The sequence below is a fragment of the Ahaetulla prasina genome, chromosome 5 (assembly GCF_028640845.1).
Source record: "Ahaetulla prasina isolate Xishuangbanna chromosome 5, ASM2864084v1, whole genome shotgun sequence".
In the NCBI taxonomy this organism is placed as follows: domain Eukaryota; kingdom Metazoa; phylum Chordata; class Lepidosauria; order Squamata; family Colubridae; genus Ahaetulla; species Ahaetulla prasina.
This window is the reverse complement of record NC_080543.1, coordinates 9,068,674-9,087,939: the sequence shown is the minus strand read 5'-3', so window position 1 is coordinate 9,087,939 and position 19,266 is coordinate 9,068,674. Positions and strand designations below refer to the sequence as shown.

Below are 19,266 nucleotides of genomic sequence, written 5' to 3'. Positions count from 1 at the left end.
GGTGCAAGAGGCCAAGTGCTGCCTGTCACACCCCTGGCCATGCCCACTATGGCCACATCCACCCAGCCAGTCATTAGGGCAGAGAACCGGTTGTTAAATTCTTTGAATCCCACCACTGCCTTTTAACCAAGATGTTCTGTCCCCCTCGCCTCAGTCCGAGCAATGACTTAATTAGCTGGCACTATCAGCTCTGGCAGCAAACTAGCGAGCGTCTGCCAAGTGTCTCTGTTATCTCCCTTGATGCCAATGAGTCACCCAGGAACAAACAGTACTTCAGCTCTTAGTTAAGCAGTTGATTTGCCTGCTATGAAGAGGCATAGCAACCCTTGCTGCTTTTATATCCTGTGGGGTGTGGCTCCATGACTCAGCACTTCCTAGGCCTGCCCCACCCCTGCTTCTGTTGTTCCCACCTCTCCTGCCAACGAAACCTAGGGTCCAGCTAGGTCTGATTGCCGTCAGCTGGCTCTGGAGGTGTGGCCTTGGGGGGGGAAAGCGTCAGGGGACGGAGGCCTTGTTATCACCTCCACCTGGCCTGCCTCTGACTCCTGGAGCTGAGCCAGGGAAGCCGGTGCTCCCGAGGTAAGTCCTGATGGCCCTTCCCCCTCACTTTCCAAGTCACTTTCTGTCAGGGGGCCCGGCTCGGGGGGCGCGCAGACACAACACAAATCCACATTTTAAGATGCTTGGGGCAAGATCCTATCTTTTGGGTTGTTACAATCGAAAGCGGGGAAAAAATTATGTGGACGGTGAGAGAGCGAGGGGGCGAGAAAATGAAACTCTCCGCCTCTGAAAATGTCGGCGTAAAACATTTCATTTTATTATCATCTCGGTAAAAACAAACCTCCGGGCTCAGACTTTTGAAAAGTGCCTTCCAAAGCAAAGAGCATCCTCTGATTTAGCATAAGAGGGGTTGAGCAGCTCTGCAAATGACCCGTGTCATCCAAAATTGTAATGCTTAATGCTGCCGATTATTAAATAAATGATACTAAACGTCCTTTGGCGGAAGACGGATTGCACCCTGAAGTGCAAGCAGGCCAGATTAAGAAGATTTATATCCCTCACCTGCAAGCCTCCAGCCTCTTCCTAAGAGATGGCTGGATTCTTGTTTTAGCCACTTTAGTGTGACAAATTGAAATCCATATATCAGTTCTGTCAACCCAATAGGAATAATAATAATATAAAAAAGGATGGTTCTGTGCCAGAACTAGTCTTAACTGTGCAGGGAGACGGGCTGCCTTTCAATGCTAATTCAGAAGACCGCAAGTTTTCAGGTTAAATAAATGAGCTTTTAGTCGGTTGCTAACCTGTGGGCAGGTTAGAAGAGGAAGTCATTTGCTGTGGGCCCCATTTATTTATTATTTATTTATCATTTAATTTCTATACCGCCCTTCTCCCGATGGACTCAGGGCGGTTTACAGCCATATTAAAAACCAACACAAAGTACAAACAACAAATTTAAAAGCAAAATTAAAACCAAATATTAATTTGGTTAATATTGATATATATTAACCCTAATATTGGTATACATTAACCCTAATATTAAAGGTAGGGTAATTCTATTTTCTTGCTTGAGCATCAGACAAACAAGAAAATTGGATATGGGATGATTCATCCTTACTGGAAAACGGCAGAATATTTGCAGTTGCATGAAACCAGTGTCTCATCCTATTATTATTATTATTATTATTATTATTATTATTATTATTATTATTATTATTATTATTATTATTATTATTTATTAGATTTCTATACCGCCCTTCTCCCGAAGGACTCAGGGCAGTGTACAGCCAAAGTAAAAGCAAACAATACAATATACAATTAAAACGAAATTAAAAAACTTATTACACAATTTGGCCGAAAACTTTAAAACATTTAAAATTCTAAAAACCCATTAAAATTCATATAAAATTTAGGATTTATCTTGCAGGCCAACCTGCATTCTACAAATATACTTAAAAGATACAGACAGATGTGAATTTTCTTTCCAAAGAGAGTATTTCTCCCATTCTGTTGTTGTTGTTGTTGATGATGATGATAAAGTTATTGCTCCAAATAAATCAAACTTTGATCCTGTTGTGGTCCGCCAGCAGCCTGTGGGGCTGGCAATGGAATCAGACAGCGATGAGGCTGAGGAAGAACATGGGCCAGTCCTGGAAGCTGGGGAAGGCCCGGATGAGGGCTCTGCGTCAGAGGCAGAGGTGGGGCCAGGGCCATCAAGGAATGATGTGCAGACTCCGGAGCCTCCAGAGACTGATAGTAGTGAGGCAGAGGAACAGGAGGAGCCTGTTCCTAATGCACGCATGAGAAGAGCTGCCAGAAGGCAAGAGCAGCTAAAGCAAAGAGGATGATTCGGGAGTAGGGCCAAGAGATATTTGGCCCCTCCCATAAGGCTTAAAAGACCAGCAACAGCGTTTGGGCTCTTTGCTGGAAAACAATGTTGATAGCTTTGTCTTGCTGCATTTGTTTCTTATCGGCGTCTTCTGCTTTTGAACTTTTGCAAGAAAGGGCTTTGGGAGTTTGCCTAATTAAGACCAAGGTTGGTGATTAGACTGAGGAATTTGTGTTGGGAAGAATTTGCTTCGATTTAGAATAGAATAGAATAGAATAGAATTTTTTATTGGCCAAGTGTGATTGGACACACAAGGAATTTGTCTTGGTGCATATGCTCTCAGTGTACATAAAAGAAAAGATACGTTCATCAAGGTACAACATTTACAACACAAATGATGGTCAATATATCAATATAAATCATAAGGATTGCCGGCAACAAAGTCACAGTCATACAGTCATAAGTGGAAAGAGATTGGTGATGGGAACGATGAGAAGATTAATAGTAGTGCAGATTTAGTAAATAGTTTGACAGTGTTGAGGGAATTATTTGTTTAGCAGAGTGATGGCCTTCGGGAAAAAACTGTCCTTGTGTCTAGTTGTTCTGGTGTGCAGTGCTCTATAGCGTCATTTTGAGGGTAGGAGTTGAAACAGTTTATGTCCAGGATGTGAGGGATCTGTAAATATTTTCACGGCCCTCTTTTTGACTGCAGTATACAGTATACAGTATGCAGTATGCAGTATGTAGTATTACGACCGTTTGTAGCATCCCCATCGTCACGCAATCAAAATTTGGATGCTTGGCAACTGATTAATATTTATGATGGTTGCAGTGTCCCGGGCAGAGGTGGTTTCACATAATTTTACCACCGGTTCGCCACACACCAAAAATGTGCGTATGCATGTGGCCTTCCGCACATGTGCTTTGCTTGAGCACACGGCTTCCAAGAATGATTCCTAGTTTTTATCCCATGAGGAGTTTCCGAAAAGATTTTAAAAAAGAAAGAAAATTAAAGTAAAAATTAATTGGAGATGGCAGGGATGTCTACACTTTCCCATAAAATACCATCATCATGTTTCAGTCGCATCTGACCCGCGGATCACGAGTTTGACACTCCTGGTCTAGTGTGATAAATGCTAAACTCATTGCCCATTTGACAAAACTTGAAGCTTTGGGTACTTATTACCTATTTGGAATATCTCAGTTGGTAAATGAAATAGGCTGGGTCATTTAGGAGAGCCGTGGTGGCTCAGTGGTTAGAAGGCAGTATTACAAGCAAACTCTGCCCACAGTCAGGAGTTCGATCCTTCCATCCTTCCGAGGTCGGTAGAATGAGGACCCAGATGGTCAGGGGTGATAGGCTGACTCTGTAAACTGCTTAGAGAGGGCTGTAAAGCAATGTGAAGCGGTATATAAGTCTAGGTGTTATTGGGAAGGGAAGGGAAGGGAAGGGAAGGAAAGGAAAGGGAAAGGAAGGAAGGAAGGAAGGAAGGAAGGAAGGAAGGAAGGAAGGAAGGAAGGAAGGAAGGAAGGAAGGACTCTGGTGGTACGGTGGTTGGAATGCAGCATTGCAGGCAAACTCTGCATTCCCACAGTCACAACTTCAATCCTGACTGGCTCAAGGTGGTTGACTTAGCCTTCCATCCTTCCGAGGTGGGTAAAATGAGGACCCAGATTGTCGGGGGCAAGAGGCTGACTCTGTAAACCGCTTAGAGAAGACTGGAAAGCACTGTGAAGTGGTATATAAGTCTAGGTGTTACTGGGAAAGGAAGGGAGGGAAGGAAGGAAGGAAGGAAGGAAGGAAGGAAGGAAGGAAGGAGGAGGGAGGAGGAGGAGGGAGGAGGGAGGGAGGAGGAGGGAGGAGGGAGAAAGGAAGGAAGGAAGGAAGGAAGGAAAGAAAGAAAGAAAGAAGAAAGAAAGAAAGAAAGAAAAAGAAGAAAGAAAGAAAGAAAGAAAGAAAGAAAGAAAGAAAGAAAGAAAGAAAGAAAAAGAAAGAAAGAACTCTGGTGGCACAGTGGTTGGAATGCAGCATTGCAGGCAAACTCTGCATTCCCACAGTCACAAGTTCAATCCTGACCGGCTCAAGGTTGACTCAGCCTTCCATCCTTCTGGGTAAAATGAAGACTCAGATTGTTGGGGGCAATACGCTGACTCTGTAAACCGCTTAGAGAGGGCTGTAAAGCACTGTGAAGCGGTATATAAGTCTAGGTGTTATTGGGAAGGGAAGGGAAGAGAATGGAATGGAATGGAATGGAAGGGAAGGGAAGGGAAGGGAAGGGAAGGGAAACATAGCTGGCTGGAGAATTCTGGGAGCTGAAGTCCACAAGGCTTAAAGCTGCCAGGTTTGAAGACCTCTGCCTTAGATGGGATACTCTCCACTTAAAACCTTACTTCGCCGTACCGCTGCTGAGACAGCCATCCCGCAACACTTGCTGTACCGACACCCGTTTTGCAACCATTTATTTCATTAGGCTGAAGAGATGGGAGTCTTATGTGACTGCTCTTAATGAGGCATAAGATTGCTATGGGCCGCAAATGATGATGAATGTCATGTAACCGTTCATAACAATTTGCTCCAGCTTAAAAAGGCATGGAAGATTTATGCTATGACAACAAAAACAAAGCCCTTTCTCTCCGTCGCCCTCTTGCACACACACACGTGTGTGTGTGTGTGTGTGTGTGTGTGCGTGCGCGTGCTCTTACACACACACAGACAAACACGGCAGGAGATCTGATAGCCCCTTCTCCTCCCCCCATACCTGATTTCCTTATTTTACTCAGCCTGGAAGAATTGGTCAGAAAAATCCATCTCCATTCTAAAGTGTATCGCCATTCTAAAGTGTATCGCCCACTAACTCACTCGTTTATTTGTTAATGCTAATGTATTTATTGTCTTATGGTTTTAATCTTTTATAATATTGTTTATCACTCATTTATAATATTGGTAAACCACTCAGAGACAGTGAGATGGGGAAGGAAGGAAGGAAGGAAGGAAGGAAGGAAGGAAGGAAGGAAGGAAGGAAGGAAGGAAGGAAAGAAGGAAGGAAGGAAGAGAGAGAGGGAAAGAGAGAGTGGGAAGGAAGGAAGGAGGGAGGAGGGAGGAGGGAGGAAGGAAGGAGGGAGGAGGGGAGAAGAAGGATGGGAGAGAGGGAAGAGATGAAGAGAGAGAAGAAGGAAAGGAAGGAAGGAAGGAAGGAAGGAAGGAAGGAAGGAAGGAAAGAAAGAAAGAAAGAAAGAAAGAAAGAAAGAAAGAAAGAAAGAAAGAAAGAGAAAGAAAGAAAGAAAGAATAGGAAGGAAGGAAAAGGAAGGGAAAGGAAGAAGGAAGGAAGGAAGGAAGGAAGGAAAAGAAAGAAAGAAAGAAAGAAAGAAAGAAAGAAAGAAAGAAAGAAAGAAAGAAAGAAAGAAAGAAAGAAAGAACTCTGGTGGCACAGTGGTTGGAATGCAGCATTGCAGGCAAACTCTGCATTCCCACAGTCACAAGTTCAATCCTGACCGGCTCAAGGTTGACTCAGCCTTCCATCCTTCTGAGGTCGGTAAAATGAAGACCCGGATTGTTGGGGGCAATACGCTGACTCTGTAAACCGCTTAGAGAGGCTGTAAAGCACTGTGAAGCGGTATATAAGTCTAGGTGTTATTGGGAAGGGAAGGGAAGGGAAGGGAAGGGAAGGGAAGGGAAGGGAAGGGAAGGGAAGGGAAACATAGCTGGCTGGAGAATTCTGGGAGCTGAAGTCCACAAGTCTTAAAGCTGCCAGGTTTGAAGACCTCTGCCGTAGACGGGATATGCTCCACTTAAAACCTTACTTCGCCGTACCGCTGCTGAGACAGCCATCCCGCAACACTTGCTGTACCGACACCCGTTTTGCAACCATTTATTTCATTAGGCTGAAGAGATGGGAGTCTTATGTGACTGCTCTTAATGAGGCATAAGATTGCTATGGGCCGCAAATGATGATGAATGTCATGTAACCGTTCGTAACAATTTGCTCCAGCTTAAAAAGGCATGGAAGATTTATGCTATGACAACAAAAACAAAGCCCTTTCTCTCCGTCGCCCTCTTGCACACACACACGTGTGTGTGTGTGTGTGTGTGTGTGTGCGTGCGCGTGCTCTTACACACACACAGACAAACACGGCAGGAGATCTGATAGCCCCTTCTCCTCCCCCCATACCTGATTTCCTTATTTTACTCAGCCTGGAAGAATTGGTCAGAAAAATCCATCTCCATTCTAAAGTGTATCGCCATTCTAAAGTGTATCGCCCACTAACTCACTCGTTTATTTGTTAATGCTAATGTATTTATTGTCTTATGGTTTTAATCTTTTATAATATTGTTTATCACTCATTTATAATATTGGTAAACCACTCAGAGACAGTGAGATGGAGAAGGAAGGAAGGAAGGAAGGAAGGAAGGAAGGAAGGAAGGAAGGAAGGAAGGAAGGAAGGAAGGGAGAGAGGGAAAGAGAGAGTGGGAAGGAAGGAAGGAAGAGAGGGAGGGAGGGAGGAAGGAGGGAGGGGGAGGGAGAGAAGAAGGAAGGGAAAGAGGGAAAGAGATGAAGAGAGAGAGAAAGAAGGAAGGAAGAAAGAAAGAAAGAGAGGGAGGAAGGAAAGAAGGAAGGAAGGAAGGAAGGAAGGAAGGAAGGAAGGGAGAAGAGGAAGGAATGGGAGTGAAAGGGAGGAGAGGAATATAAAAGGAAAGAAGGAAGGAAGGAAGGAAGGAAGGAAGGAAGAAAGAAAGAAAGAAAGAAAGAAAGAAAGAAAGAAAGAAAGAAAGAAAGAAAGAAAGAAAGAAAGAAAGAAAGAAAACTCTTCTTAATATGTAGCTACAATAGTCCTTGGCTTTCAACCATTTGTTTAGTGACCAATCAAAGTCATAACGGCACTGAAAAAGTGATTTATGACTGAATTTCCCACTTAACAACCATTGCAGCATCCCCACGAGCACGTGATCAAAATTTGAATGCTTGGCACCTGGCATGTATCTTTGACAGTTGTACTGTCTTGGGAGTCATGTGATCACCATTTGTGACCTTCCCAGCCAGCAGTTTCGATAAGCAAAGTTAAGGGGGGGGAAGCCAGATTCGCTTAATGACTGCGTGATATACTTAACGACTGCAGCGATTTACTTAACGATTATGGCAACAATGGGGCCAAGCTCCTTTTACAAGTGCTTCGCTTAGCAATGGAAATTTGGGGCTCCATTGTGGGTCAGTCAATCAGAACAGAGCTGGAAGAGATCTGGGGGGGTGTCTACTAGTCCAGCCCCTGCTCAAGGAGTTGTAAGTCAAGGACGAGCTGTACTTGAATCTTACGTTCATCTCCAGATATCTCTGATGATTGTCCTTAAAGGTGTTTTGCTTCAAGAGGCAACTGGACTTTCTGGTTTTTCTTTGAAGACTTCTCATCCAAGAAGCTTCTTCAGCTCTGAGTGGATGGTGAGGAATGGAAGGATTGATACTCCTTGCAGACAGCTGGTCATTTGCATCCTTTTAGAGAGCTGTTGAGGCCACCTGGAGGTTCGTCTATTTTCTCAGGGTCACCTGAGTAGTGCAAATGGGTGTGGTGACCCAGATAAACCTCCAAGTGGCCTCAACGATCCTCTAAAAGAGTGGTTCTCAACCTTTATAGTGCTGCGACCCCTTTAAAACAATTCCCCACGATGTGGCGACCCCAACCGCAAAATTATTTTCGTTTTGAATTTATCGCGCCTGAAGCCGTATTGGCTAGCGATCTGAACTGCTTGCGATTGCCCTTGAGAACGGAGGCATTAAAGCGGAGACTCCTCCCCTATTAAGTTTATCGCGCCGGAAGCCAGATTAGGCTAGCGATTGGGAGTGATTGCAGCTGGCTTGAGAGGGAGACATCAGAGCAAAGATTTCTCTCTTTTTTAATTCATCGCGCCTGAAGCCGAATTCGGCTAGCGATTTGAAGAGCCTGCAGCTGGCTTATGAAGTCAACCATTGGAGCACGATTCTTCGACTCGCAAGTATACTTCCCATATTTCCGATGGTCTTATTGTCATTTGACCCCCAACGGGATCGTGACCCACAGGTTGAGTACCGCTGCTCTAAAACAGGGGTAGTCAACCTTTTTATACCTACCGACCACTTTTGTATCTCTGTTAGTAGTAAAATTTTCTAACCGCCCACCGGTTCCACAGTAATGCATCATGTATCATCGTCTGCGCATGCCTCTCGCGCATTGTGGATTGAGTTTGGGCGGGGGGCACCGGCTACCAGCTCTGCTTGTCTGTTACAGCTGGGTTGTAGCTGTAATGGGGGTGGGGGGAGATGCATGAGCTATTCTGGGACGAGGCTCTTTTGTTTGCGGTCGCACTATAGCGCCATTTAGTTTCACTTACGTAACGTGAACTAACCTTATGCGCAGTGCGCAGGTGATACAAATAGTATATTTTCAAAAATTTAAATTGTCATGGGGAATTTTATGAAAACCTAATGAAAATGTTTTTAAATAATGCTATGAAAATTTTTTAAAAAGTCAATTAAATTAAAAAAAAAGGAAAGTGCTTCAGTATTGGACAAAACCCCTACCTCCCACCATGAAAGCTGGAACGCCCACTAGTGGGCGGTAGGGACCAGGTTGACTACTACTGCTCTAAAAGGACTAGCTGCCTGCAAGGAGTATCAATCCTTCCATTCCCCACCATCCAGTCAGAGCTGAAGAAGCTTCTCGGATGAGAAGCGAAACACCTTCAAAGAAAATCCAGAAAATCCAGCTGCCTCTTGAAAAAGCACCTGTAGGACAACCGTGACCTGGATGGCTGAGAATCTCCATAGATCTCTCTCTGATGATTGCCCAGTGCTGTCCTGGTTGGGTGTAACCAAGCCATCCTTTGTGTGTTGTCTTCCAACAGAGCCATGTTTGACTATGACAAAAGCAAGGACAGTGGCCTCCCCAGCCAAGGACTCAGCTTCAAGTATGGAGATATTCTCCACGTTATCAACGCCTCCGATGACGAGTGGTGGCAAGCAAGGAGGGTCCTGCTGGAAGGCGACAGTGAAGAGATGGGAGTTATACCTAGCAAAAGAAGGTATGTTCTGTCCTCTTCTCCCTCCCTCTTTCTTTCTTCCTTCCTTCCTTCCTTCTTTCTTCTTTTCCTTTTCTTTCTCTCTCTCTCTTTTTCCTTCCTTCCTTCCTTCCTTCCTTCCTTTCTGCCTCTTTCTTTCTTTCTTTCTTTTTTCTTTCTTTCTTCCTTCCTTCCTTTTTTCCTTCCTTCCTTCCTTCCTTCCTTCCTTCCTTCTTTCTTTTCCTTTTCTTTCTCTCTCTTTTCCTTCCTTCCTTCCTTCCTTCCTTCTTCCTTCCTTCCTTCTCCTTCCTTTCTTCCTTCCCTTCCTTTTCCTTCCTTCCTTCCGTCTTTTCCTTCCTTCTTTTTTCTTCTTTTCCTTTTCTTTCTCTCTCTTTTTCTTCCTTCCTTCCTTCCTTCCTTCCTTCCTTTCTTTCTTTCTCTCTCTCTCTCTCTTCCTTCCTTCCTTTCTGCCTCTTCCTTCCTTCCTTCCTTTCTTTCTTTCTTTCTTTCTTTCTTTCTTTCTTTTTTGCAAACCTTATTTCATGTCTCTGTTGCAAGATCACACTTTAAGATATACAAAAATGTATAAAAAGGAAAAACACAGAGGGAGAGGCACAAAGCTGTTTCATTTTTAATAAGGGCCGTACTGTCCGTAATGTGATATTGACAAGGGGGCAGTATGAATTCGTGAACAAACATATTATCTTTAAGTTTAGGGGTGAGGTGGCACAGTGGCTTAATGATGCTGGAATTGCTGGCTAGAAATGATCTGCACTCTGGCGGTTCGAGCCCGGCGCCGTGAGACAGAGTGAGCTCCTGTCGCTCAGTCCCCAGCTCCTGCCCACCCAGAGGTTCAAAAGCATGAAACAAAGCAAATAGATAAATAGGTACCACTTTGGTGGGGAAAACAGAGCTGCGTTCATGTGTGCAGAGAGCATAAGCCGATGCTGGACCTGGCCGGACACAAGGCATTGCGACATAAAGCGAGACAAGGCAAGACCGACAGAGGAGCCCAGAGCCTGCAATCTGAGCACCGCTAGTCAGCTGGTGTAAGATAGTTCTCCCCCTGCAGCGCACCAAGGATAGGTAGGCAACTGCCAAACAGAATGAAATATCAATTTAGGCTATTATATCTACATTTCCCTGACAATGCATGCCATACGCTAAATAATAAATAAATAAATATATTTATATATTTAGGGAAGAAGGAAGGAAGGAAGGAAGGAAAAGGAAGGGAAGGAAGGAGAAGGAAGGAAGGAAGGAAAAGGAAGGGAAGGAAGGAAGGAAGGAAGGAAGGAAGGAAGGAAGGAAGGAAGGAAGGAAGGAAGGAAGGAAGAAAAGAAAGAGAAAGAAAGGAAAGAAAGAAAGGAAAAGAAAGAGAAAGAGAAAGGAAGGCAGGAGGGAGGGAGGGAAGGAAGGAAGGAAGAAAAGAAAGAGAAAGAAAGGAAGGAAGGAAGGAAAAGAAAGAGAAAGGAAGGAAGGAAGAAGGAAGGAAGAAAGAGAAAGAATGGAAAGAAAGGAAAGGAAAAGAAAGAAAGAAAGAAATAGGAAGGAAGGAAAAGGAAGGGAAGGAAGGAAGGAAGGAAGAAGGAAGGAAGAAAGGAAGAGAAAGAATGGAAAGAAAGAAAAAGAAAGAAAAAATAGGAAGGAAGGAAGGAAGGAAGGAAGGAAGGAAGGAAGGAAGGAAGGAAGGAAGGAAGGAAGGAAGGAGGAAGGAAGAAAGAAAGAGAAAGAATGGAAAGAAAGAAAAAGAAAGAAAGAAAGAATAGGAAGGAAGGAAAAGGAAGGGAAGGGAAGGGAAGGGAAGGAAGGAAGGAAGGAAGGAAGGAAGGAAGGAAGGAAGGAAGGAAGGAAGGAAGGAAGGAAGGATACCAGAGTGCCTAATAACGTTGCTGACCAGGGGGTTTAGTTTATTTCCAAATATACCTGGCATAGCAAATGGAACTAAAATCCAGAAAAGCCAATTCATTCACTCAGTACCCTATCCTGCACTCACAATCCTGGAGTTTAACCCTATTGGAGCAATAGGCTAAACCATAAACCATGACTTAGGGAACACAAAAAGCTAACCCACAAGCAGGCAAGTCTTGTTATGGTGTGATCCCAATCCGAAGCAGGTTTTCTACTTAAAAGCAGAAATGAATCGTAAAAACCGAGTCACGTGGCGAGGTTGGAGAGAGAGAGAGAGAGAGAGAGAAAGAGAGAAAGAAAAGGCAACTTAATATTAGCGCGTAATAATCATCATTAAAAGACCGAATTTAGCTTTGACCTAATTATCTTTGTTCCCCAATACGCCGTGTTAGGACTTCCAATTTTCCTTCCCTTTCCATGTCTTTTCCCTTGCGTCTTTTTTTTTCTTCCCCCCCCCCTACGAAACTTCATCTTCCAAATTTAAAATGGAGAGCTTGGTAACGGTTCAAAGATCAGCCCCTCTGAATGTGGAAGCTGCATTTCTATGTCTAGGTGCTGCTTTCTCCGAGTGGGAGGGAGAAAAGATTTAATCCAAAATTCGGCTGTAACTATAGTAACCCGAGCTTGGTGTGCTTGCAGCTGGCAATGTTAAAAAACGGGCAGTTTTGAAACAGAAGTATATATTTTATTTCTTCTCGAAGAGAATGTTCTCCCGAGTCATTTTGTTCCACAATAATTAACTCGTGTAGTTTTCACACTTCTTCCCGTAGTCGAAAATAACTCCTCCTTATGTAACCTTTGGAAACTGGGTTTGCTCCTCCTGAAGTATATCTATCTCTACACTGCCTGGTGAATCTGTTGTGGGATTACTGTGTCGTGTCTCGTCCGATCTCACCACAGCCGGGGCCTTCTTATCTGCTTCCGAACACGGAGGAATGTCCTAGTATGCCTCCCGGCCCCAGCCCTGGCTCCATGCCCAGACAGGCTGAAGAGGAGGAAGTATCTCCAGCCCCCAGCCCTGGCTCCATGCCCAGGCAAACGGAGCAACTAGACCCCTCCCCCTCCTCCACAGCATGTGAGCCTGAGGGAGGTCAATTGCCAACAGCTGCAGACTGGAGTGACCCTCGCGTCAGAAGACTTGATAGACGGAGGCAACAGAAGGAAGGGAGGGGCAGGCCTGGATAAGTGCTGAGTCATGGAGCCACACCCCATGGCCTATATAAAGGACCTGCTTTCTGGCATTCTCTGAGTCAGGCAAAGTCTAAACATATCTTGCTGAAGTCACTTTCTGGTCTCCTGCCTGCTCTAAGGACTTTGCTAGGACTTTGGCAGAACTGCAGAGGCACGCTTGATTCAGATTTCCCTGACCTGGCCGTCAGCGGAGGAGTGGGACACGACATACTATTACAGTGGTAGATTTAAAACAGAAATGTCAAACTCAAGGGGGAAAGATCTGGCCCACTGGGTGCTTAGATCCGGCCCATGGGGCCACCTTGGAAACAGTAAAGGATCGGCCAATGGTGTCTCTGCCAATGAAAACGGAACTTGGGAGGGCCATCATGGCCGAAAACGGAGCTCGGGAGCTTATTTTCGCTGGCAAAACACTCGGGCCGCCACAGGCACCCCCGACACAAGTGATGTCAAGCTGGCCATGCCCACACTGGCCACGCCCACCCCGGCCCCCTGAGTTCAAACACAACCCTGATGCGGCCCTCAGTGAAACTGTCATGTCCCACTCCTCCTCTGACGGCCGGGTCTGGAAAGTCTGTATCAAGCGTGGCCATGAAGCCTCTGCAGCTTTGCCAAATTCCTGTCAGAGTTCTCAGGGCAGGCAGGAATCCAAGGTGTGACTTCAGCAACCAGATTAGACTTTGCCTGACTCAAGGAATGCCAGAAAGCAGATCCTTTATATAGGCCATGGGGTGTGGCTCCATGACTCAGCACTTATCCAGGCCTGCCCTTCCCTTCCTTTTGCTGACGTCGCCTCTCCATTCTCCGGAAGCGGGGATCTGTCCACGTTTTGTCAGCTGCCGGCAATTCTAGCTCGTGGCTGGCTTCTTGCTCACACACTGTGGGGGGGAGGTTTATTTGCTCAGTCTGTCTGGGCATGGTGCTAGGGCTGGGGGCTGAAGGCATGCCAGGCCATTCGTCTTCACTATCAGTCTCTGGCTGAGATAGCAGGAGATGGGAGGGGCCCGTCTGCGGAGGGGGGGGTGGGCGAGGCACAACAGAAACCGAATTTGACGCCCCTGATCTAAAAGCTTTGCTATTTTTTTTAGTCACTTGAGATACTTTCCTACCTATTTTGAATCCTAGATGTGTCAGCGACCGCCTTATGCTTGCTTGTGTTTTGCTTCCCTGTGGGGGGCAGTCTGCCATGAACTCTGGGGAGTGGGAATGGGAAGGGGGAATGCGAAAGTAACCGCTGTATCTCCCCGAGATGCTGCTTCAAGGTCATCCAGTTGGGAGAAGAAGATGTGGTGACCCAGGCCCAAGTAGGTAGTAGGAAACTCAATCCGTGAAAAAACAAACAAACTTTATTCGAACAGCTGAGAATTACTTCATTCCCAGCGTAGTTCAACTGAAATTAAAGCAAATTCCTCCCAACACAAATTCCTAAATCCTATCGCAAACTTTGGTCCAATTAGGCAAACTGCCAAAGGCCTTTCTTGGCAAACGTTCAGAAGTCACAAAAATAAATGCAAGATGTAGACGAAGCAGAATACGAAGCTACCAATGTTGTTTTCCAGCAAAGCCCAAACGCCGTTGCTGGTCCGTTTTAAGCCTTATGGGAGGGGCCAATCATCTCTTGGCCTTACTCCCGAGTTGTCCTCTTTGCTTGAGCTGCTCTTACCTTCTGGCAGCTCTTCTCATGCGTGCATTAGGAACAGGCTCTTCCTGTTCCTCTGCCTCACTACTATCAGTCTCTGGAGGCTCTGGAGTCCACACCTCACTTCCCGATGGCCCTGACCCCACCTCAGCCTCATCGCTGTCCGACTCCCTTGCCAGCTCCGTAGGCTGCTGGTGGACGACAACAGAAGGCAGCTGCACACCAATCTATGCTCAGAGTGATCGTTCTGAAAATATCTTGCTTGAACCTGACTGGTCATGGGGGGCTATAGGGTGGTCACCTAACAACCGAGTTACTAACTGAACAACTGCAGTGATTCACTTAACAACTGTGGCAGGAAAGGTCATAAAATGGGACAAAACTCACTTAGCAACAGATATTTTGGGCTCAATTGTGGTCATAAGTCGAGGACCATCTGTTTAGCTATAATGATAACAATGGATTTCATATATGTTTCCATTTTCCTTCCTTCCTCTCTTTTTTTCCCTTTCTCTCCAGGGTGGAAAGGAAAGAGAAAGCACGTTTAAAAACAGTGAAATTTAATTCCAAGCCTGGTGTGATCGATGCCAAAGGGGTATGTAGACATGAATCTAACTGTTTGTTCCCTCAGCTCTTCTAATTACAGGTATTTTAAAATAGGCCAGGAAAGAAAAATGAGAATTTATCGTACACTCAAGAAATATGAGAAAGAAAGAAAAATACGTTTTATTAAGAGTGAAAGCAGGGAAGGGTGTTTGGATTGTTTTTAAGAAGAAAGTGATATTGTAAACTAAACATCATGCTACTCGTCCTCAATACCTCAGTTGCTATTGCATAGTTCTCCCACACACATATACACACACAGGTTGCAACACACATTCAAGTTTTAATAAATAAGATTCACACTTTTGAATCGGAACTGTCAGCTCAGCTGACCAGCAGCCGAAATCACCCATCCATTCACTTTTCCAAATTCTGCTCTGAAAGGATGTAATTCCCTGAGTTGTTATGGCTTTGTGTGTGTGTGTTTGTGTGTCACACAAAACAACAGCGGGTCAGCTGCATCTGGACAGAAAATATGTGCATGGTCAACCTGGTTACAACATTGTCACCTGGCATTGTTAGGGATTATCCACCGAGATCAAAAAAAATTTCTTACCAAAAAGACAAATAAAGCACAATTTAAGGATCATTTTAGACACATTAGAATACTAAGGAACGCAGCCAGAAAAAGAAATGGCACTAATCTTCTTAGACACCCAGAAGGCTTTTGATAATGTAAGTTGGCAATTTATGATGCTTCAACTAAACTGTATGGACTTTGGAGAAGAATACATAAATGTAATTTAGACGATATATCATAAACAAACAACTAAAGTAATTATAAACGGGGACTAGACAGAGAACTTTAATATAAAGAAAGGAACAAGACAAGGATGCCCTCTATCACCTTTATTATTTATACTGACTTTGGAAGTCTTGAACAGGAATATCAGACAAAATCCAGAAATTATAGGGATTAGGGGAAGGCTGCAAAAGAAACAGCGAGTAATCTAAACAGATAGTCCTCGATTTATGACGCTTAACAACGCTTAACAACCATTTGAAGTTGCTCTAATCAGCCCTCCCACATAGTCACATGACTGAACTTTTGGTGTTCAGAGACCAAGCTGCATTTATGGCCATTTGCAGAGGTCAGCAGTGAACTGACTGCATTATATGACTTTTTTGCCCAAAACCAGCATTTATGTCCAGTTTTCGGCAAAACCATGTCCATATTGAACCATTGGTTCACTTAAAGACCGTGGCAACTGCTTTACGACCATCATATTTGCTTAATGATTGCTGCAAAAAAAAAGGTTCGTAAGATATGGTTGCTCATGTAACCGATCCATTTTACGACTCTCACGATTTATGACCTTGGACAAGTGTCTACTTTAGTTGAAGATATGTAAGACAGAACAAGGAGCCAGTGTTGCTTGTGAACTGGGAATGTTTATGGATTTTTTATGGAGTCATCCAGGTCATGGTTGACCCAAAGGTGACTTTTTCAAAAGGCAACTGGACTTTCTGGTTTTTCTTTGAAGACTTCTCTTCTTCTCATCCAAGAAGCTTCCTCCGTTCTGAACTTCGTTCTAATCTCACCTTAGGCGTGAAAGACAGCTGGATGACTTTGAGCCAATCCCCAGGAGACAGTGAGTTCTGGTGCCACCTTAGCTATGAAATCTAGTTGGGTGACTTTGGGCCAATTCCTAGGAGACAGTGAGTTCTAGTTTTGCCCTAGGCATGAAAGTGAGAGTGAGTTCTGGTCCCGCCTTAGCTATGTAATCTGGTTGGGTGACTTTGGGCCAATCCCCAGGAGACAGTGAGTTCTAGTCCCGCCTTAGCTATGAAAGCTGATTGGGTGACTTTGGGCCAATTCCCAGGAGACAGTGAGTTCTAGTTTTGCCCTAGGCATGAAAGACTGCTGGGTGACTTTGAGCCAATCCCCAGGAGACAGTGAGTTCTGGTCCCGCCTTAGCCATGAAAGCTGGCTGGGTGACTTTGGGTGAGTCATTTCTCTTTCAGCCCAACCCACCTGACAAGGTTGTTGTTGTGGGGTAAATAGGAGGAGGTATTTCCACACTCATTTGCACTACTCCGTTGACCCTGAGGGCACAGAGAAACCTCCAAGTAGCCTCAACGACTGTCTAAAAAGAATGCAAATGACCAAGCTGTCTGCAAGGAATATAAATCCATTCCCCACCATTCAGTCAGAACTGAAGAAGCTTCTCAAATGTGAAGTAAAACGTCTTCAAGGAAAAATGAACTCCAGTTGCCTTTTGAAAAAAAGCACCTCTGTGAACCATTAGCACCACAGCTGATACAAAGAAACCTCAATTTGAGGTTCAATTCTTGTGAAATATATTGGATGTTTTTGTTTAAGTGGTAACGATCAACTCTGATGTTCATTTATAACAGGTAGGATTGATATGCAAATTGGCATCTTGCATTTCGCTTACTTAACCCAGGGAGATAAAAATAAATAAATAATAGAATAGAGTAGAATAGAATAGAACAGAATAAAAAAATTTATTGGCCGAATGTGATTGGACACACAAGGAATTTGTCTTGGTGCATACGCTCTCAGTGTACATAAAAGAAAAGATATCTTCATCAAGAATTCTTTATTATTTATTATTTATTTATTTTGTCACAACATCATACAAAAAGATTATATAGTATATAAACATATATATGAGTAAATGTTAGGAGGTATAAGCATATATATATATAGGAAGAAGAAAAGAAAAACAATAGGACAGGAACGGTAGGCACGTTTGTGCGCTTATGCACGCCCCTTATGGTCCTCTTAGGAATGGGGTGAGGTCAATAGTAGAAAGTTTTTGGTTAAAGCTTTTAGGATTATGGGAAGAGACCACAGAGTCAGGTAAAGTATTCCAAGCACTGATGATTCTGTTACAGAAGTCATATTTTCTGCAATCTAGATTAAAGCGGTTGACATTAAGTTTAAATCTATTGGTTGCCCTTGTATTATTGCAATTAAAGCTGAAGTAGTCTTTGACAGGAAGGACATTACAATAGATGATTCTGTGAGTTAAACTTAGGTCTTGTCGAAGGCGACGGAGTTCCAAGTTTTCTAAGCCTAGGATTTCAAGTCTGGTGGGATAAGGTATTTTGTTGTTTTCAGAGGAATGGAAAACTCTTCTTGTAAAATATTTCTGGACACGTTCAATTGTATTAATGTCAGAGATGTGGTGAGGGTTCCAAACAGGTGAGCTGTATTCTAGAATTGGTCTAGCAAATGTTTTATATGCTCTGGTGAGTAGTGTGGTGTTTTTGGAAAAGAAGCTATGCAAAATTAGGTTTACAACTCTTAGAGCTTTTTTTGCTATGTAGTTGCAGTGGGCTTTGGCACTTAGATCATTTGACATGAAAACTCCAAGGTCTTTAACGGGATGGGGGTCGTCTGTAAGGTAATGTCCATCTAGTATGTACTTAGTTTTTGGGTTCTTTCTAAGGTATTCTAAGGTACAACACTTAATGATGGTCATAAGGTACAAATAAACAATCAGGAAACAATATCAATATAAATCGTAAGGATACAAGCAACAAAGTCATGTCCAACCCATTGTGACCCCATGGACAACGTTCCTTCCTGTCCTCTACCATCCTCTGGAGTCCATTTAAGCTCACACTGACTGCTTCAGTGACCTCATCCAGCCACCTCGTTCTCTGCCATTCCATTCTTCTTTTGCCCTCCATCATTCCCAGCATTAGGCTCTTCTCCAGTGAGTCCTTCCTTCTCATTAGCTGGCCAAAGGATTTGAGTTTCATCTTCAGGATCTGGCCTTCTAAAGAGCAATCAGGGTTGATCTCCTCTAGGACTGCCCGGTTGGATCGCCTTGCAGTCCAAGGGACTCACAGGAGTCTTCTCCAGCACCAGAGTTCAAAGGCCTCAATTCTTTGGCGCTCAGCCTTCCTTATGGTCCAACTTTCACAGCCATACATTGCGACTGGGAAAACCAGAGCCTTGACTATACACACTTTTCTTGGCAGGGTGATGTCTCTGCTTTTTCCAAAGCCCCACCTATTTTTATATCATCTTTGGCCCCTCATCATCCATCCCCATCTGAAGGCATAAAGTCGAGAGAGGCATAGTGAATGAGAAAGGGCAGAATCATTTTTGATCCTTGGAGATTCTTCCCTTCCCCCCCCCCCAAAAAAAAAATTTTTTTTAGCAGGTGCCCAGTCTTTAGACAAATGACATCTTAAATGCCCTTTTCTGGTCTACAATCAAAGCTGGAGGGAATCATTCTTTCACGCAGCTAACAATACCTCACCGAAGCCAGAGTCTGACAAGAATTTAATTACCCTTTAATTTTGTAAATCGTTCTTTTTGGCACCTAACGGCAGAGGGGCTATCAATCTTATCCCTCCCGAGTCCTTTACGGGGGTGTGATATTTTGCAAAGACCATTGTGAGGGAGCCAAGCTTCTCTTCCCCTTGTTGCTTTTAATCTTGAGTTCAACCTGTTTGAAAAGGTCATCTCTAGACTACAGGCGAAACTTAAATGTACTTTAAATGACTGTTAACGTTGTAGGAAGGAAAGAGACATGCTGTGGCTTCCTTTATCTACGGAGGGCTTGAGCGGGTGATGGAAGACCTGG

The 19,266-nt window shown here is 44.2% G+C and overlaps 1 protein-coding gene across 2 annotated transcripts in view; it reads left to right on the top strand.

Annotated features, from left to right (window-relative positions):
• Nucleotides 1-19,266, top strand: part of DLG2 (discs large MAGUK scaffold protein 2) — a 1,438,267-nt gene that overhangs the window by 1,354,796 nt on the left and 64,205 nt on the right. For both annotated transcript variants that reach the window (XM_058186296.1, XM_058186297.1), the window contains 2 exons: nt 9,202-9,378; nt 14,615-14,690. In XM_058186296.1, the coding sequence (XP_058042279.1) occupies nt 9,202-9,378; nt 14,615-14,690 (253 nt within the window). The remainder of the gene's footprint in view (nt 1-9,201; nt 9,379-14,614; nt 14,691-19,266) is intronic.